The 16,041-nt window shown below is 42.8% G+C and overlaps 1 protein-coding gene across 1 annotated transcript in view; it reads right to left on the reverse strand.

Annotated features, from left to right (window-relative positions):
- Positions 1–1,291: 1,291 nt before the first annotated feature.
- Positions 1,292–16,041, reverse strand: part of RALB (RAS like proto-oncogene B) — a 67,851-nt gene continuing 53,101 nt past the window's right edge. Inside the window, exon 5 of the mRNA XM_048484507.1 lies at positions 1,292–1,312. Within this exon, the coding sequence (XP_048340464.1) occupies positions 1,292–1,312 (21 nt within the window). The remainder of the gene's footprint in view (positions 1,313–16,041) is intronic.

Raw genomic sequence — 16,041 nt, forward strand, 5'->3', positions numbered from 1 at the left:
TTCTATATCCTCACCAAGCTACAGTTGCCAGCATTTATTGAGACAATCAGTTTCAAACATGTTTTTTAAAATAGTGTTGACGTGCTAGGAGTAAAGTAATTTTCAGTGATCACTATTTGAATATAATCTGTATTGATATTTAATCTTGTAATTCTAAACTGCTTTACTTCAGCAAACTTTCACAACTTAAAATGCAACATATAAGAGTCTCCCACATATTTGAAACAAGCTAATAGAAAGAACAAAAACAAAAATTAGAAGATGCTGAACAAATTAGACTGAAATGAAGGCTAATATCTTGCCATTTGGCTGAAGGCAGAAGTGTGTGTTCATAAAATTGTTGCAAGGATTCAAAGCCAACAATCTAATAAATTAGGCAAATTGAATGCATTTTTGTAGATATTTTCATATCAGAACATATGCTTTCTATATTAATCAAATTAAATTGTCAAATGGTCAGGTTCGTTTGAAGATGATTTATTTTATTTTATTAGATTTGGTATTCCACCCTTTCTGGCTTCAAGGCCTGGCTCAGGGCTGCTAACAATATTCTAAAGCATCATATCTGCTACATATAACAATAAAATCATCTATAAAACAACAACTTCAAAACATACAACACTAAAATTCTGTAATAATAATCTAAAATTCCTATAAATTATAATGGTGCCAATATTTTCCAATTTAATTTACATTGCTAATTAAACATTAACATTTACTTATAATAATTTATTTATTTATTTATTTATACTTTAGGCTTATATACCGCCCCGTCCCCGAAGGGCTCTGGGCGGTGCACAATATATAATAAATACAGTCATAAAACCAGTATAATCGATTAAAACTTATAAAAGCAGCGAGATTCAACCCTGCATTTAGTGATATTTTGCCTCTCTCACAATAGTCTCATGATAGAAGCAACAGAATGGTACCAGAAAATCTGAGATCTAATCCCAAATTTTTCAAGGATACTAGAGAAGGTCTCCATCAGGAACTTATCAAATTATTGCTTCACTGAGTTATTAAGCTCTATATCATCTACTAGGAGTGGCTTTCCAGAATTCCAGGCAGAGAAAAGTCTTCTCCAGAATCTTCTGCTTCAGATATTTTAAACTAACTGTCAAGGGTTGGACCTCAGACTTTCTTCATATTAAAGCATCTGCTTTACTATTAATCTACAACTCTTCAGGCCAAAGTCTTAATACATGTTTTTCATTAGATTTTCTGCACAAGTCACAGAAGATTTTGGATGTACAAAGTACCCACCCAAAACTAGCTACATATTATGGGGTTACTGAAAGATCTGTGCCCCCTGAGGGGAAGAAAATGGAAAAGTCCAGGCCAGGGAGCTCATGCCATCAGCTCCTGAAGACATGATCAAGGCCTTGAGAGAAACCAGCTGACACAGCTCCTTCCTTGGACAACTGAAATACATTTGTGCCTTGTGGGGAAGGATAGAGAAATATTCAGGCCAGGAAGTTCATACTATCAATTCCTGAGAAGACAAGTAATGTCCTGAAACAATTTCTACTGTTTATTGTTTTGTCTTCTCAGATTTTAAAACCATAAACCACCTAAGATACCTTGACAGAAGAACCACATTCCATAAATATGTTACATACTTCAGCATGACTATCCATACGTGACTGTTTATTGCAGCATTATTGATTAGAGTAGTAGAGTTTGAGGTGCACAGATGTCATATGATGAAAAACAATGGATAACAAAAGAAAAGTTAGGACACATGGGTGATAATCCCCTATGTCCAAACCCCACTTTGTCTTGAAGCTCACTGGGTGACCTTGAGCCAGTTACTCTCTCACAGCTTAACCTACCTAAATGATTGTTAGTGTGAAGATGGAATTGAAGCGGGGAGAACAATGTTGAAAGCTACAGTGGGTCTCCACAGCAAAGAAAAGCTGGGATACAAATATCTAAATCAGAGGTGTAGCTCCAAGGGGACAGGGGGTGCAATGCACCGAGCACACACCCCTGCGGGGGTGGGACAAGGGCGTTCCGGGAGGGGCGTTCCAGGGCGTGGCAGGGGTGGAGGATGTACCAGTGCACCAGGCACTTTCCCCCCTTGCTCCATCCCTGATGTAAATACATGTCACAAGGTTTAGATTTTTCATTCCCATGATCTAATTTGCACTGAGCCTTTACTGGCCATGTGTTTGGGAAGGGCTTATTCTAAGATTCTGAAAAACCAAAGACAGTTGCCCTGTCACCCAGAGAATGTTTCCTAATTTTAGCGTAAAAACTCAACACTCTCCCAACCTCAACCAACATTCCAGCTGGCCCTTTGCAATGTGAAAGTGCCCTTTTACGAATAAATAATTTGACGACTCCTCTCACTTTTCAGCATTTTCCCATGGGCACTGAGCTCTTGCATATGCACAGAAGCTGAACTATTAGCAGGATGATTTCTTCACACTCTTGGTGTTTCCTCTCTCCTCGCCTCCTTCCCAACACCCTTTCACTTTCCTAGGTTGCTCATTGCGTTAAACTAATCCAAGAAAGGATAGATGTGTGCTTTTTTTTCACACACACATTCTCAAGTCAGCTGGTGTTCAGTTTATTCAGGGTCACGCTTCTCTGATTCATTAAATGCAGGCTGAGATGGTATGAGATCTAAAAGAAAATTAAATAGAAAATGGGAAGGATCAGATTTGTGCCTGGTGGCTAAATGTATTTATAGTTAATTAGGGAAATGTGTCCAACAAGGGGACAGAATATGGAGAATAATTTTCAGAGACATTCAACACGGAGAACATGGTTGATCGATACCTGCACCAATGTTTTGATTGGCCTAGGTTGGTCTGGGGTTCAGTTCCAGAATATTCTTACATTGAAACATAGATGCTGGAAACCGAAGATCTCTATTTTAGAGGATAATGGGATCATGAAATGCATCCTATCTTGTCAACTTCAGTCTTCTGTGAAGGCTACCCTCTGTTTTTCTCCACTTCCTGAAGTGGGGTGGGTAGGAAGATGTAGAATAGCTACAGAATGTCATTTCCTCTGCAGATAACCCAGTGCTTTGTTTCTTGTGTTTTAGGCTTGAGGAAAAACTTCTCCCTTCTTCCATATATCTGCCAGAGGATTGGGATATTTTTAAAATCTATGTGAATTTTATCTGTCCATCACTCTCTGGTTTTGACATGTGGGAATTGTAATTCTTCTCTGCCCACTCATGGCAGGATCATGGATTTTGATTAATCTTTAATTATTTTCATAACTTGTTTAAAATCAAGATTTTTAAAATCAAGATTTTAAAATCAAGATAAAATCAACTTGTTTAAAATCAAGATTGAAGTGTTTCCTAAAGATCGTTTGCATGAGAGGCAAGTATACTTATTACAGAAAAATAACCCCCCCCCCCATTTAGAAGCAGTATATCGAGAGCATATCAAAGTATATCGAGTATTTCAAGAGCATAACAAAACAGTATGTCCCAGAAGAAAGTGAGCATTACATTTCCAACTTGGTCCTAACATACAGATCAAAAGGAAAAACAAAACCATAGTGATAGGAGAGATTGTTCTATGAACACTGGAAAACCCACAGTTTACAGAAAAATCCAAAGGGTGGGAGGGGTGTAGAAAAACCCGAAAAGACAAATAATGTCTGCTCTTATGCAGAAACTGTGACAAGAATAGTCACTTGAGATCTTGCAAAAACACACTGTGGGATATTGCTTGACATTTTGGGTTGCCAGGACAAACCAGAACAACACAAAAACCTCAAGGAGGAGCTAAAGGTAAGGGGGAGGGGAAGAGGGAATGGAAAACTGAAACAGAAATGGCAGCAGGCAGGAGAAAAAGCTGAGGTGGGAAATTTAACCAGAGACAATTGAGAGAAGGGAGGAGGGAAGATGCAGACATCAGGTAAAACAGAACTGCAGGAAGGGAGGGTAAACAGCAGGGAGAGAAAGGTTGATGTGAAGGAAGGGGAGGAATTGAGATAGAGGGCGTTTTCGCACACACTTTTTATTCTAGAATAAAAGCAAACCGCATTGATTCCTTACCTTTTTGATGTAGTTTCGTCGCTCGATGGCATTCACATTACGGGCTGGTAGAATAATGCGATCTCCAGCTTGCTTCTCGCGAACTCCCGGGTTTCTGCATCCCTCAGGAATGCGGCGCAAACAACCGCTCTGATTGGCTGTCGCGCCATCATGGGGCCGTCCGGGGGCGGGCTTCCAAATTACTTCCCATCCCGTTTCCGTGGACGGGCTGTTGAGCTACTGTGTTAACAGAGGCGAAACGACCGAATGAGTCACCGCGGCTGCAAATGTATCAGAAAGCAATGGTGCCAATGGGACTTGGTAGCTCGAGCTATCAGGCGCACACAACCGAATGCGAGGAGGGGAGGGAGTCGAGTGAGACTCAAGCGGAACAATGGGATGTGCGTGCGCAACCGGCAAGCCCAATCGAGTTCCCATTGGCTGGATCAAATCGCGTCACACTGTGGGCGTCACCCCTGACTGTCACTTACTCCAGATTTGTTTCGCACCTAGCCACCAGATTGTGGGGGGAAACCGGTTTTTCCAAGAAAGTTGCAGACGTATCGAGCAACAGGAAAAATGTGGAACAACGGCTGGAATGTGGCACAGAAGGGGGGTCGGGACACATTTCGGCTTAAGTGTGTGCAAACAAATGTGGGAAACAGCAACGAACTCACATGCTGGATCTGCAACAAACAGTGTGTGCGAAAACGCCCAGAGGCACAGGGAGAAGATGGAGCTACTAGAGGAGAAGGGCAGCAGGGATGGGATTTCTCCTGTTCTACGAGTCCTAACAGGTTCCCAATTTGTTAATCCCAAAAGTGGACTCCAAGTAAGAAGACTGGGAAAGAAAAGCAACAAAAGGAAAAATGAGACTATGGTCACCAGCTCAAATGCTATCAGGAAGCTCTGTTACTAATTCTCTTGATTTGTACTGCACTCTGCAAGGAGACCTGGTCAAGTCTCCTCTACAGAAGTGCTCGGGCATGAATCGCACAACTTGAGAATACAGTCTGGAGCAATAGGCCAGGACCTGCAACTAACTGATCAATTGATCCAGCAAGGCAGCCTTACTAAGCCCAGCTTAAATGGAGTGGGAAATAATCAGGCTCAGCTGCCCTGCTGATATTCCTGCAGAGTAGACACATCCCTTGTTGCCATATGGGCCTAGGTTCACATCATGCCCAGTGGCAGCCTGGCTGTTATTTCAAGGGCTGGTTCTGAGGTTTTCCTTGCTGGCTCTGGCAGGGCAGACTCTGGTTCTGCTGGAACATCAGCAGCAGGCACCTTTGCTGTGCTGGGCCCTCCCTAGCTCCTTTGGTCCTCCTTGGTCTCCTGAGAATTTGGAGTTAGAGTCACAGGACTGGCCAGAGGGGATCAGGAGAAGGTTCTATCTGAAAATATAGCACTCATTATAGCACTATGGCACCTCATTATAGCACTATATCATTACAGTGCTATAGTGCTGTAACAATTTGCATTTTTACATTTTAACCTCCAAAGGCCTTCTGGTGGCTGGCAGGAAAATGCTGCAAAAATTGCACCTATGGGATGCTAACAGTGGGAAAATGGTATCACAGACAAGAAAATGTGTACCATTGCTTCCAATGGACAGCCATCCAAGCCCTGTGTAAGGAGCTTGGGCCAGCTCTCTAGGGTCAAACTGCTGCCCCCTGTGCGATCTTGGTATTACAGAAGGTCATTCCCTGCCTCAGATGTCTGTCTACTGGATCTTTCCAAGGGTTCATGGCAGAAGTAGCAGAGATCCTTTCTGTGCTTATAGTTTATAGGATTCAAACAATGATTTGTACAATTCCCATTTTTATCAGGTTGTAGCAATTGGAGACCTAGTTTTTCCCTCTCCTGTACACTGCTACTGATTGAAACCACTCATGAAGTCCTTGACTTTGACTCCTCAAGCGAACTTTCATCATTAAAACACCAGTCTCTTTTCACAGTCTGGACTGTATATCTGAATCTTGGCTTACCTCCTCTTCAATCTCAAGGCCAATTGTTGTTGAGGTACTAGGAAGCTCTGCTTTTACTATCTTGCCCTACCAATCCATAATACCAGGCCTCAAAGAATCTACCACCACAAGGCTTCCATGTAAACAAGAGACCTCAATTCCACTGCTGTCACCATCTCAAGACTGAAACCTACTCTGCTAGGCTACTGTTCCTGGCCCCAACACCTGGAACCCTGAGCAACTTCCCCAAAGTCTAGCAAAGCCACTAAACCACTTCCCCATCAGTTCCATGGTGGTTTCTGCTCACACAGTAATCAAACCAGATATAATATGAAGAAGTTTTTTCCTGAAAGTTAAAGAAAGCACAGTAGTTAAAATTCCAGAACACTATCTATTAGGTTCAAGTGCAAAAAACCCACAAAATTATCTCACTACATGCAACACAGAATATCTGCAGTGCAAATGATAAATCTTTTGTGAGCAATCTGATAACATTGAGTAGAAGAATAATCCAAATTATGGCACAACACAGCATAAAAAATTAAGCATCAGGTACAGACACCAGGTAGGTAGACAAAGATAAAATAGAAGAGAGCTAAGAAGAGACAGCCTGCCTTAAACAGAGGCTGGGTGGGGCACAACGCCCTAGGCACACAATGTGGCAGGGGGCGTGGTGTTCCATGGGCATTCTGGGGCAAGGGCAGATGGCGCCGCTGCAGTGGTGCAGGGCACTTGCGCACCCCAAGCGCAGCTCCCCCTCGCTCTGCCCCTGGCCTTTAACCCCTATATCTAATCCTTCCCTCTTAGGCATCTTTCAGAAAACAGGCACCAGCTCCTGCTTTCCCCCTTCCCATGTGTTTACCAAAGCTGGGTCTAAAATGACTCCTGACTATTATGTTCCACACCTTAGTCTTGGGAGAGATAAGGACTAGGATTGCCAAGCCAGATGCACCTGATCAGCCTAACTGGGCTTTCTAATACTCAAGTTAACCCAAAGTTTGGTGAAGTTTGGACTGGGGGGTCCAATTCTATGGGTGGGTCCAATTCTATTTTCCTCTAGTTGGGTGCTCACAGAAATAGACCTCTTATCCAAATTTCACCAAATTTGGTACCTCAACCTTGATAAACAGCTATCCCATCAAGAGCCACACACAGATCTCCAATTGAATGCAATTGGAACAAAGTAGTTATTCTTCCCCACCCTCCTCGCCTATCTAACCGAAATGAGTGGTAGGAACTTTTTTCCCACAGATGCTCGGGTGTAACATTAAAATCTACTAATAATTTTGGAGGGTTCTGTACCCTTCACACTGTATGAGAAGTGACCCATGAAATGCTGAAATTTCTGGAGGAGATGCCAGAATGCACGAGTCACAGCATTCAGCCTGGGATTCTCTAAAGAACCCAGACCAAAAGCATCCTTAACTATGGAGTTGAGAAGGTGGGCCACTCAATTAATGCACTCTGGAAAACAAAACTCACATACACTTTTTAAAAAATCACCAAGTAAACCGCCTGAAAAAAAAAACAGCCACCCACACACACAGGCCCTTAATTTTTTTAAAAAAAATTAAATAATATTTAACAACACAACAGGGAAACCAAAAACAGCTGAACTCAAGGCAATCAAAGGTCCTTTGGGTCTTGCAGGGCCTTGAGGCCCACACCCACCTTCCAACAAGCCAAAGAATAAGTGTGCCACAGGCACACTTCACAAAAATAAAATAAACCAAATTATTTTAAAATAAGTCAATAATTTCAAACCATTCGACATCTACTTCCCCTTTAACCATCCAAGAATACATCATCAGGCAGGCATCAGGAATCCAACAGAGGCAGGTAGCAATCCAAGAGACACAGTGCTGTCAAAGCACCAGAAACTTGAAGGGAGAAGCAGATGCTAAAGTCAAGCTTTGCACTGAATTCTCTCAGATTCTGTCTGGAATGGGGTCTGCTCAGAGGTGGGATCCAGCAGGTTCTCACAGGTTCCCGAGAGTAGGTTACTAATTATTTGTGTGTGCTGAGAGGGAGTTACTAATTGGTGATTTTGCCATGTGATTTTTGCCTTAGTTACGCCCCTCCTCTCAGCAGTAGCGCGCAGAACTTGAAGCAGTCTAGCAGGAGGTGCACCGGCATGCGTGGCAGCCTGCGCGCGTGTGCATTTGTTTCCCGCCCAAGGGCTGGCGCAGTGGCTGCGTCCTTGCCACAGCCCCACCCAGGAATGCCCCGCCCCCAGAATGCTTGTCGTGCCCCGCCCATCCCCATTGGCGCTATGCCACAGTTTGAATCCCACCACCATGGGAACCTGTTACTAAATTTTTTTGATCCCACCACTGGGTCTGCTGGAACCAAGTCTCCTATTTATGCTCTTTAAGCCATGCACAGCAGAATCTGAAAGAAATTGAGACCAGAAACACCTTACGTGATTGGCCAAAGAGCAGTGTTGTCCCTAATCTGACATCCTATTGGCTTACATGTATAACTTCAGCATCTTCAACAACAGTGTGAGAGTTCCAATTTCTTAGTGTTCATGGGCAGGTGAAGGGGCATATTAGAGTATTCCTTGTGCAGCAGTAAGTGTATTGGTATCTGCAAACACTGGAGGTTCATCAGCAGGTGCAGATGAGACTGTAGTGGCGAATGAAGTATCAGCAAGTGGTCCATTGGGTATGTGAGCTAGCAAAGGTGCTGTAGGTGATGATGCATTCTTGGATAGTTAAAGCCAGTGTTTCAGAGCACCTGGTTTTCCTCTAAAAGAGTCTTAGGTTGATGTTTTGTTTTGCTTTCATTCTGTTACAAAATAGTATGGCTGGCACCAAAAAGAAATTTTAGGTAGGAAGGATATACAAGGGATTAACAAGTGACTAACTGGATTTTAAAAAAGGCTCAACAATTGTGTTTTCCCCTCCCTTCTGTCTAATTGTATCCTCAGGGGCACAAACAAACCTTATATGTGCCCTAGTCAGCAGGAGACTCTTTCCAAAGGCAATGTTGTTTAATGAAGATTGAGATTTGTTTTAGCAACCTGCATTCAGATACTGTCTCCAGCACCTACAGTTCTCTTAGCAGCCTTTCAATGGATTTCTTCCCTCTCAGCCCTTTGGCAGAATGTTGTCTGGGTGGCCCAGTAAGTTCTAGTTTCTCTCAGCAAATACTTTTATGTGTAGGGCTACTATATTTCCAGCTATCTGTGTACGCTCTGCCTCAAACTCTTACTCTATCTTCTCTCAAGTACAACAGCAGCGACAACAGTATAGGCCTCAGGTCCCTATAGTGTCATGGTACAATTTCCAGATTCCTTTGCAGCTGTGTTGCTCCTGTTTATCAGAATCCTTTTTGTCTACCTCCGTCAGAACTTTCGTATCAGATGACTGAGGTTCAACATCTTCCAGAAAGACAGGTCAGACCTCAGCCCAGCCCATTACAAAATGAGTGTGGCTGTGGCCAAAGAGAATACTGGAGACACTATGGACAGTTAGTTATAGGCCCCTTCCACACATGCAGAATAATGAATTTTCAATTCACTTTCACAATTATTTGCAAGTGGATTTTGGTATTTCGCACAGTAAAATCCAGCTGCAAAGTGGACTGCAAAGTGCATTATTCTGCATATGGGGAAGGGGCCATAGAGATGTTAAAGAGTTTGTGCATTTTAAGTTTTGTCAATAAGACACAAATTTAATTGTCTGAATTCCCAGCATTCTAACTCAGTCTCATTCTATTTTGTAGAGTACCTAATTTCTAAAAGGCTCTCCTCCATATGTTTCATTGTGTAAAATAAAAATTAGATATTTTTGTTTTAAGAGCAGACCTGTTTCTGCCCCCAACCACCTCTGTTGCACCAAGAAAACCATAAGGTTAGAGAAGGATTCTCCAAGATCATCTAGTCCAAGTTACCCAGTGCCAGTGCAGGGAGTCCACAACTACAATATTTCCAGAAATGGTTTCCCAGCCTCTGTTTAACCTATTGATAGGTCTGTTTCTTCCCAAACCCTTACAGCAGATATGCAGATAAAGTAAATAAGGACAACACAGAGTAGTAATTTGTAACAGTTCTAGAACTTTTTATCCCTAATACACCATATAGAAGTCGCAATAATAATCAGGGGAATGTGTTCCCAGTTTTATAGGGAACTTCTGTCCTCAGAAATGTAATAAAGATATTATTTCTGTTTCTTTATTATTTTCTTTTCCTATCCTCCTTCCTGTCGGTCTCTTTCTCTAAATTTTACTAATCATGCTCCTTTTCCCTTCTGTCTTTCACATTATTCTTTTTTCATTTAGAACAAATTTACAAAGTGCTCACAGGATTGCAGATTTTGTGCTAGTAGCGCTGGCTTCTTGTGAAAAAGGAATAAAATCTTGGAATAATCCCTTTGTTTCTGGACTATGGTCACCCAGCAAGCTTCTGTGGCAGGGTGAGGTTTCAAATTGTTTTCTCTTCAGCCTTCACAGCAAGCCTGGAGTGAACATTGATGGGAAGGTACAGCTTATATGGGAATCTCATGATCTTCCAGTACAGAAGACAAAGACCTGATTCATTGTGCCATCCTTCCATGTTGGGACTGCAGCTAAACGCAGGACATCCATGTCATACAAAGCTTAGTCTCCGCTAAGAACTGTTGCACTGACTAACCCATATCTCTATCCTCAAAAATTACACTAAGAGTGCCTTGAAATTACAATACAGAGGAACTGGTTTCTCTTCAGATCGTTTTAACAGTTATAGAGCCAGTGTGGTGTACTGGTTAAGAGTGGTGGACTCTAATCTAGAGAACCAGATTTGATTTCCACTCCTTCACATGAAGCCTGCTGGGTGCCCTTAGTCCAGTCACAGTTCTCTCAGAGCTCTCTCAGCCCCATCTACCTCACAAGGTGTCTGTTGGAGTGGGGAGAGGCAATTGCAAGCTGTGCTGAGGCTCTTCACAGTAGAGAAAAACAAGGTATAAAAACCAACTCTTCTTCTTTTAAAGACTAGGTCATCACATTGAATATTTTAGCAACTTTAAATAACCTGTCATAATAATACTTTTTGCATGTTTCTTCACTTTATAGAAAATTTTCAAACAAGTTACACTAGATAGAACCAAAAATAATACATGAATGTATTAAAATAGAATCAGAAGCTATCTGGGGGGAAAAAAATAAATTTTAAAACAAGCAAGTGGGGGCTCACAAAACCAATTTCCCTCTCATTTTCCAGCCTGGCTGCAGCCGGGCTGTGCCAATACTGTGGACTGATTCTGCAGCTCCCAAGCTCAACTGCCACAGTGATGTGATGTCTGTGTGTACACACCATACCCAACTGGACTGGCAGGAATAAGAGGTAGCTACTCTACTCCGTGCCCAGCCAGGTCAGTTGTGGAAGGAGGCAATGCTCCGTGCCTAGTCAGAGCAACAGGGATGGAAGCAGGTGTGCCTTGCCCAGCTGGACCAATGGGAGTTGAAAGCAACTGCAAAAGGTGGCTTCATGACATTTTTTGTGGAGAGGGGCACTTAAAGCCCTGAATTTTTTGTTTGTTTTTGTTTTTTTGTACTTTTTAAGATTTTTCTGCAACCTGGGGAGTACCCCACGTTTAAAGAAACATCCAACTGGCTCAAGTGTGCCCTCTATCTGCAGATTTAAGTATCCACAGATTGGAGGCACAGTTGGGAATTAGATACATTGATAAAATGAAGATACAGATTTCAAAATGTATGAAGTTGCAGAAGAAATGACATTGTGAGTAATCCCATCTGGCTTTCTTCCACCTCCTCCTTCACTTCGGCTTGGAAGCACACACAATGTAATACCCCCTATGGCAGTGATGGAGAACCTTTTTGAGACCGAGTGCCCAAATTGCAACCCAAACCCCACTTATTTATTGCAAAGTGCCAACATGGCAATTTAACCTGAATACTGAGGTTTTAGTTTAGAAAAAACAGTTGGCTCCAAGGCATGCGTTACTCGGGAGTAAGCTTGGTGGTAGTCAGTGGCTTTGCTTTGAAGCAACCGTGCAACTCTTCCAACGGGTGAATCATGACCCTTGGAGGGTTTACTCAGAAGCAAGCTCCATTGCCAGCAACCGAGCTTACTCCCAGATAAAGGATTGCACTTTAGTTCTTCGCATGAAAATCAGTGGGGTTTAACAGCGCTTAACAGGGTTACTTACACTGCTTCCCCAAAACTAGGACTTAGGTTTAATGCAAATAATCAAGCCCAGCCTAGATGGGGCGGGGGAAGCGACTCTGTTTGCGTGGGCCCACAGAGAGGGCTCTGAGTGCCACCTCTGGCACCCGTGAGTGCCACCTCTGGCACACCTCTGGCGTCCGCCACCACTGCCCTATGGGGTCTTTAGATGCATCATATGTAATTCAGTCCAGTCCATTCCTCTTGAGAGTTGCCTGGATGTGCATGCTTGCACACATACTACTGAGCAGGAGTCATATGTGCATGTGTCCTTTGGAAGGGGCATCTGTGTTTAAAAGGTATGTATATGCCACTATTTATAGGTATGGTCATTGACTGCACCTCACATGCATCTGGCTAGGAACTGGTAGAGAAAATGCCCCTTTAAGCTCTGAGTTTTCACTTCAGTGTGCAGTTAACTCTTTTCCATGTTTTATATTCAAGAATTCAACACATTTATTTTTGTATGGTTACCTCAGCCAATGTACAAGCACTATGAAGTCCCATTGACGTCAATGGCATAGACTTCGGTTTCAGCTACTGAGGCCAGTAAAACTTCCAAGTTATGATTTTAAAGTGGATAGTGCTCTGTGTGCAATTGCAATCATGATTTGTCCCCTCCCACAAGCCTGAAGACTCCAGAATGCTAATTTATTTACCCTTGGGATAGAGAGTAGTAGGATTGTCTTTGGGTGGGGAACCAAGGAAAACAGGGGATGGGAAGGGTTAATGAGACATTTTTGGCTTTCTCAATGCATTTCTGTGAGATTAAAATGCTGAAGGGCTCCAAAACTTTCAATTAAAACAAAGATTAATGCAGGCCTCAGGTTAGCTACATTATTACAACCAGCATTGATTAAAGTATCTATGATATGAGAAAATAAATTATGCTTAAATATGAGAGGTCTCTCTTGTTTGGCTTGTAGAAGGCTGGGTGTGAAATGACTGCAAGGCAAGCCAAATTTAAATGTTCTCTGATCAGTGCAAGTTAGATTATTTGTCCAAAAGGCAAACTATTACATCACCTCATATGTGGCATGTCTTCTATTTAAAAAGAATATGGTGACTTGTCAAGATTGGTATGAAATTTTTTTAAGTAGCTGCAGCCTTCAGTGAGGATGTAAAAGAGATTGTGCTGGTTCTTCAAACCCTACACACTTTCACCATGCCCTCCCTCTCTACCCAAGGCTACAAACCAGTGGCTGTTAAGGATGGCTTTATCTGCTCAGAATTCTGTAGCAGCTTGGATCCAGTTGCAAATAAATTTATATCCACAAGAATGGCTTTTCAATGGCTCTGCATCCTTATTGGAATGTGCTGCTGCTGGTTTTGTTGTAAGCTAGTTGTGATTGTGTGCGATTCTCATCATAGCTCCATATACTAGATCAGGGGTCTGTAACCTGCGGCTCTCCAGATGTTCATGGACTACAATTCCCATCAGCCCCTGCAAGCATGGCCCATTGGCCATGCTGGCAGAGGCTGATGGGAATTGTAGTCCATGAACATCTGGAGAGCTGCAGGTTGCAGACCCCTGTACTAGATGGATACCAGGATTTGCTTGGCTTAAATTTCTCTGTATACTGCCAAACACTGAGCATAGGAAGGCAAGTTCTAAGAGTTTCTGATGTCGCTGCTTGCTTGCTTGGCAGATCCATCCCACTCCTTTCTTTGGCACCCTTCTTATGAAGAGCTACCAGCAGTGGCGTATCTGCCCAGGAATGGGGGGTACTTTCTGTCCCCGGGCGACACTAATCTGGTCACATGGGGGGTGCAAAATTCCCCCCACGTGACCAGGAAGATGGCAAGGCAGCAGGAAGTCCTACAGCCTCGTCGTCTTCGAGCGCCTTCAGCCCTACCCATGTTATCATCGACATGGGTGGGGCCAAGGAAGCTTGAGGACACCTCCCACACACACACACAGCCTCGCCCCCTTCTGGCTCCAACCGGCAGCCAGCAGTCCCTTCTGCCCTCCCCTCTGGGGAGAGCAGAAGGAATTGCTGGCTGCCAGCTGGGAGCCGGGAGAGGGGGGCAAGGCATGGAGAGCCTCTTAAAACCTAATTCAAGTATTACCTTTGCACTGCAGAAGTCATTACAATGTATTACAGTACCTTATCAATCTGGTAATGTTTCTTAACAGCCACCCCAACTGTCACTTATGTATTTTGTAATCCATACATGGCAACAAGGAAGCAATTCGTTGAAGGAACTGGAAGGCAAGAGGAAGCAATCAAGAAGATGGGAAAAAGCAATCCCAAGGAGGGCAGGGCAGAGCATCCTAGTGAGTATGTGCTGAAAAGCAAAGCCCAGGAAGGCCAAAAAGCCTGCATCCACACAGTCTAGATATTGTACTCAAGGAAACATTCAGCAAGACAGGAGAATCCAGGAGATGAATACTACACATAAGTAGATGAGAAAATTCCACAGGGGTAGTTATGTTAACCTGTTCACTGTAAAGACCTAAAGCAATTTATTTTGGCATATTCTTTCTTAGAGTAGTGTCTGCTTCAGCAGATGTATGACTAGTTATTCTCAGATATAGAGGAAGACAGTGGAGACAAAAAGACAAGCACTAGAAAATGTGCTTTAACGAGATGTTTAGACAAATACAGTGAAAGGTAGTTCCCTAGGATTCGCTCTGGAATGCATTTAGTTCAGACTGAGAAAACCAGTCACACAGGAGGTGCCAACCAATTCATGGCAACTCCATCCATGACAAATTCAAGGTAAGAACCAAACAGAGGTGGTGTGTCATTGCTATGCTTTTCACAGCAACTTCAATCTTGCTTGGTGGTCTTCCATCCGAGCACTAACTGTGGTGAACCTTGCTTATTTCCCAAGTTCTATCGGTCTCAGATAATCTGGGCTATCGGTCTCAGATAATCTGGGCAAATGCAGATAAATTTCATATCAAGTGAAGTATAAGATAGCTGCATAAGAATTTAGGGTGGTATACCAATATCATTTTCAATCAACAACAAACCAAAATGTGCACGAACACAGGTTGGTGCTTGGCTTGTGAATACACTGTGTCTTATCCCCACCCCGATCCCCGTTGTGTGGGAAATGGGGTGGAAACTAACTCCTGTAATCTATGCTTATATATACAATGACACAAATTAACCAGGATTAGCCCCTCTACATTCACGGACTGGTGATCCCCTCTGAATTAGAATCCTTATTGGTGGGAAAAAGCAACTAATGCCTGAAATTGTTTCTGATTTAAATTCGGGCACATCTCAGCTTGCTACAAGTTAAAAGTAGCACCTGAATGCAGCCAACAATGAATTTTAAATGGTGGAGCAATTTCTCATATATATTTCATTTTATTGATTATTTTCATATGTGCTGAAGGTTTCTGATGCATGTTCCTACAGTCTATTTCTACCTGCCTTATGATTAGATCATAGGAGGTCATTAGAGGATGGTGAAATCTCTGCCAAGCTTGCGAACTCTTGTGAGTGTTCACAAGTTATCAGTAGCTGATTTTTACGCTGACTACAAACTGCCTGTGAACTGGCAAAGAGACTGCTTCAGCCTTGTGGTCAGGTTTACACTTGCATGCAAGACGTGCCCTACCTTGTCATCTGAGAAAGTTAAAATTACCTACTTTTTTTTTTTTGCTTAAGCTTTCAAAGTGAGACTGATTATGCCATTGTGGGTGGAGTGGAGTATTGCATCAATACTAAGCTTAAACATAACATTTGTCATGAGGTTTCCTGGAAGGGGGCGTGGAAAGACAAGATATCTTAAGGGAAACAAATATATTAAAGTATGACTCTTAAGTAATTTGGAATACACAAGAATAATTAGTTAGCTGTAGACTACACTGGCACTCACACCAGTAAAATACAGTTTGCTCTCTTGCCAGTATAGAGTTCTGGCTGCTACTACAAGTCTAG

The sequence above is a fragment of the Sphaerodactylus townsendi genome, linkage group LG02 (assembly GCF_021028975.2).
Source record: "Sphaerodactylus townsendi isolate TG3544 linkage group LG02, MPM_Stown_v2.3, whole genome shotgun sequence".
NCBI classification, from domain to species: domain Eukaryota; kingdom Metazoa; phylum Chordata; class Lepidosauria; order Squamata; family Sphaerodactylidae; genus Sphaerodactylus; species Sphaerodactylus townsendi.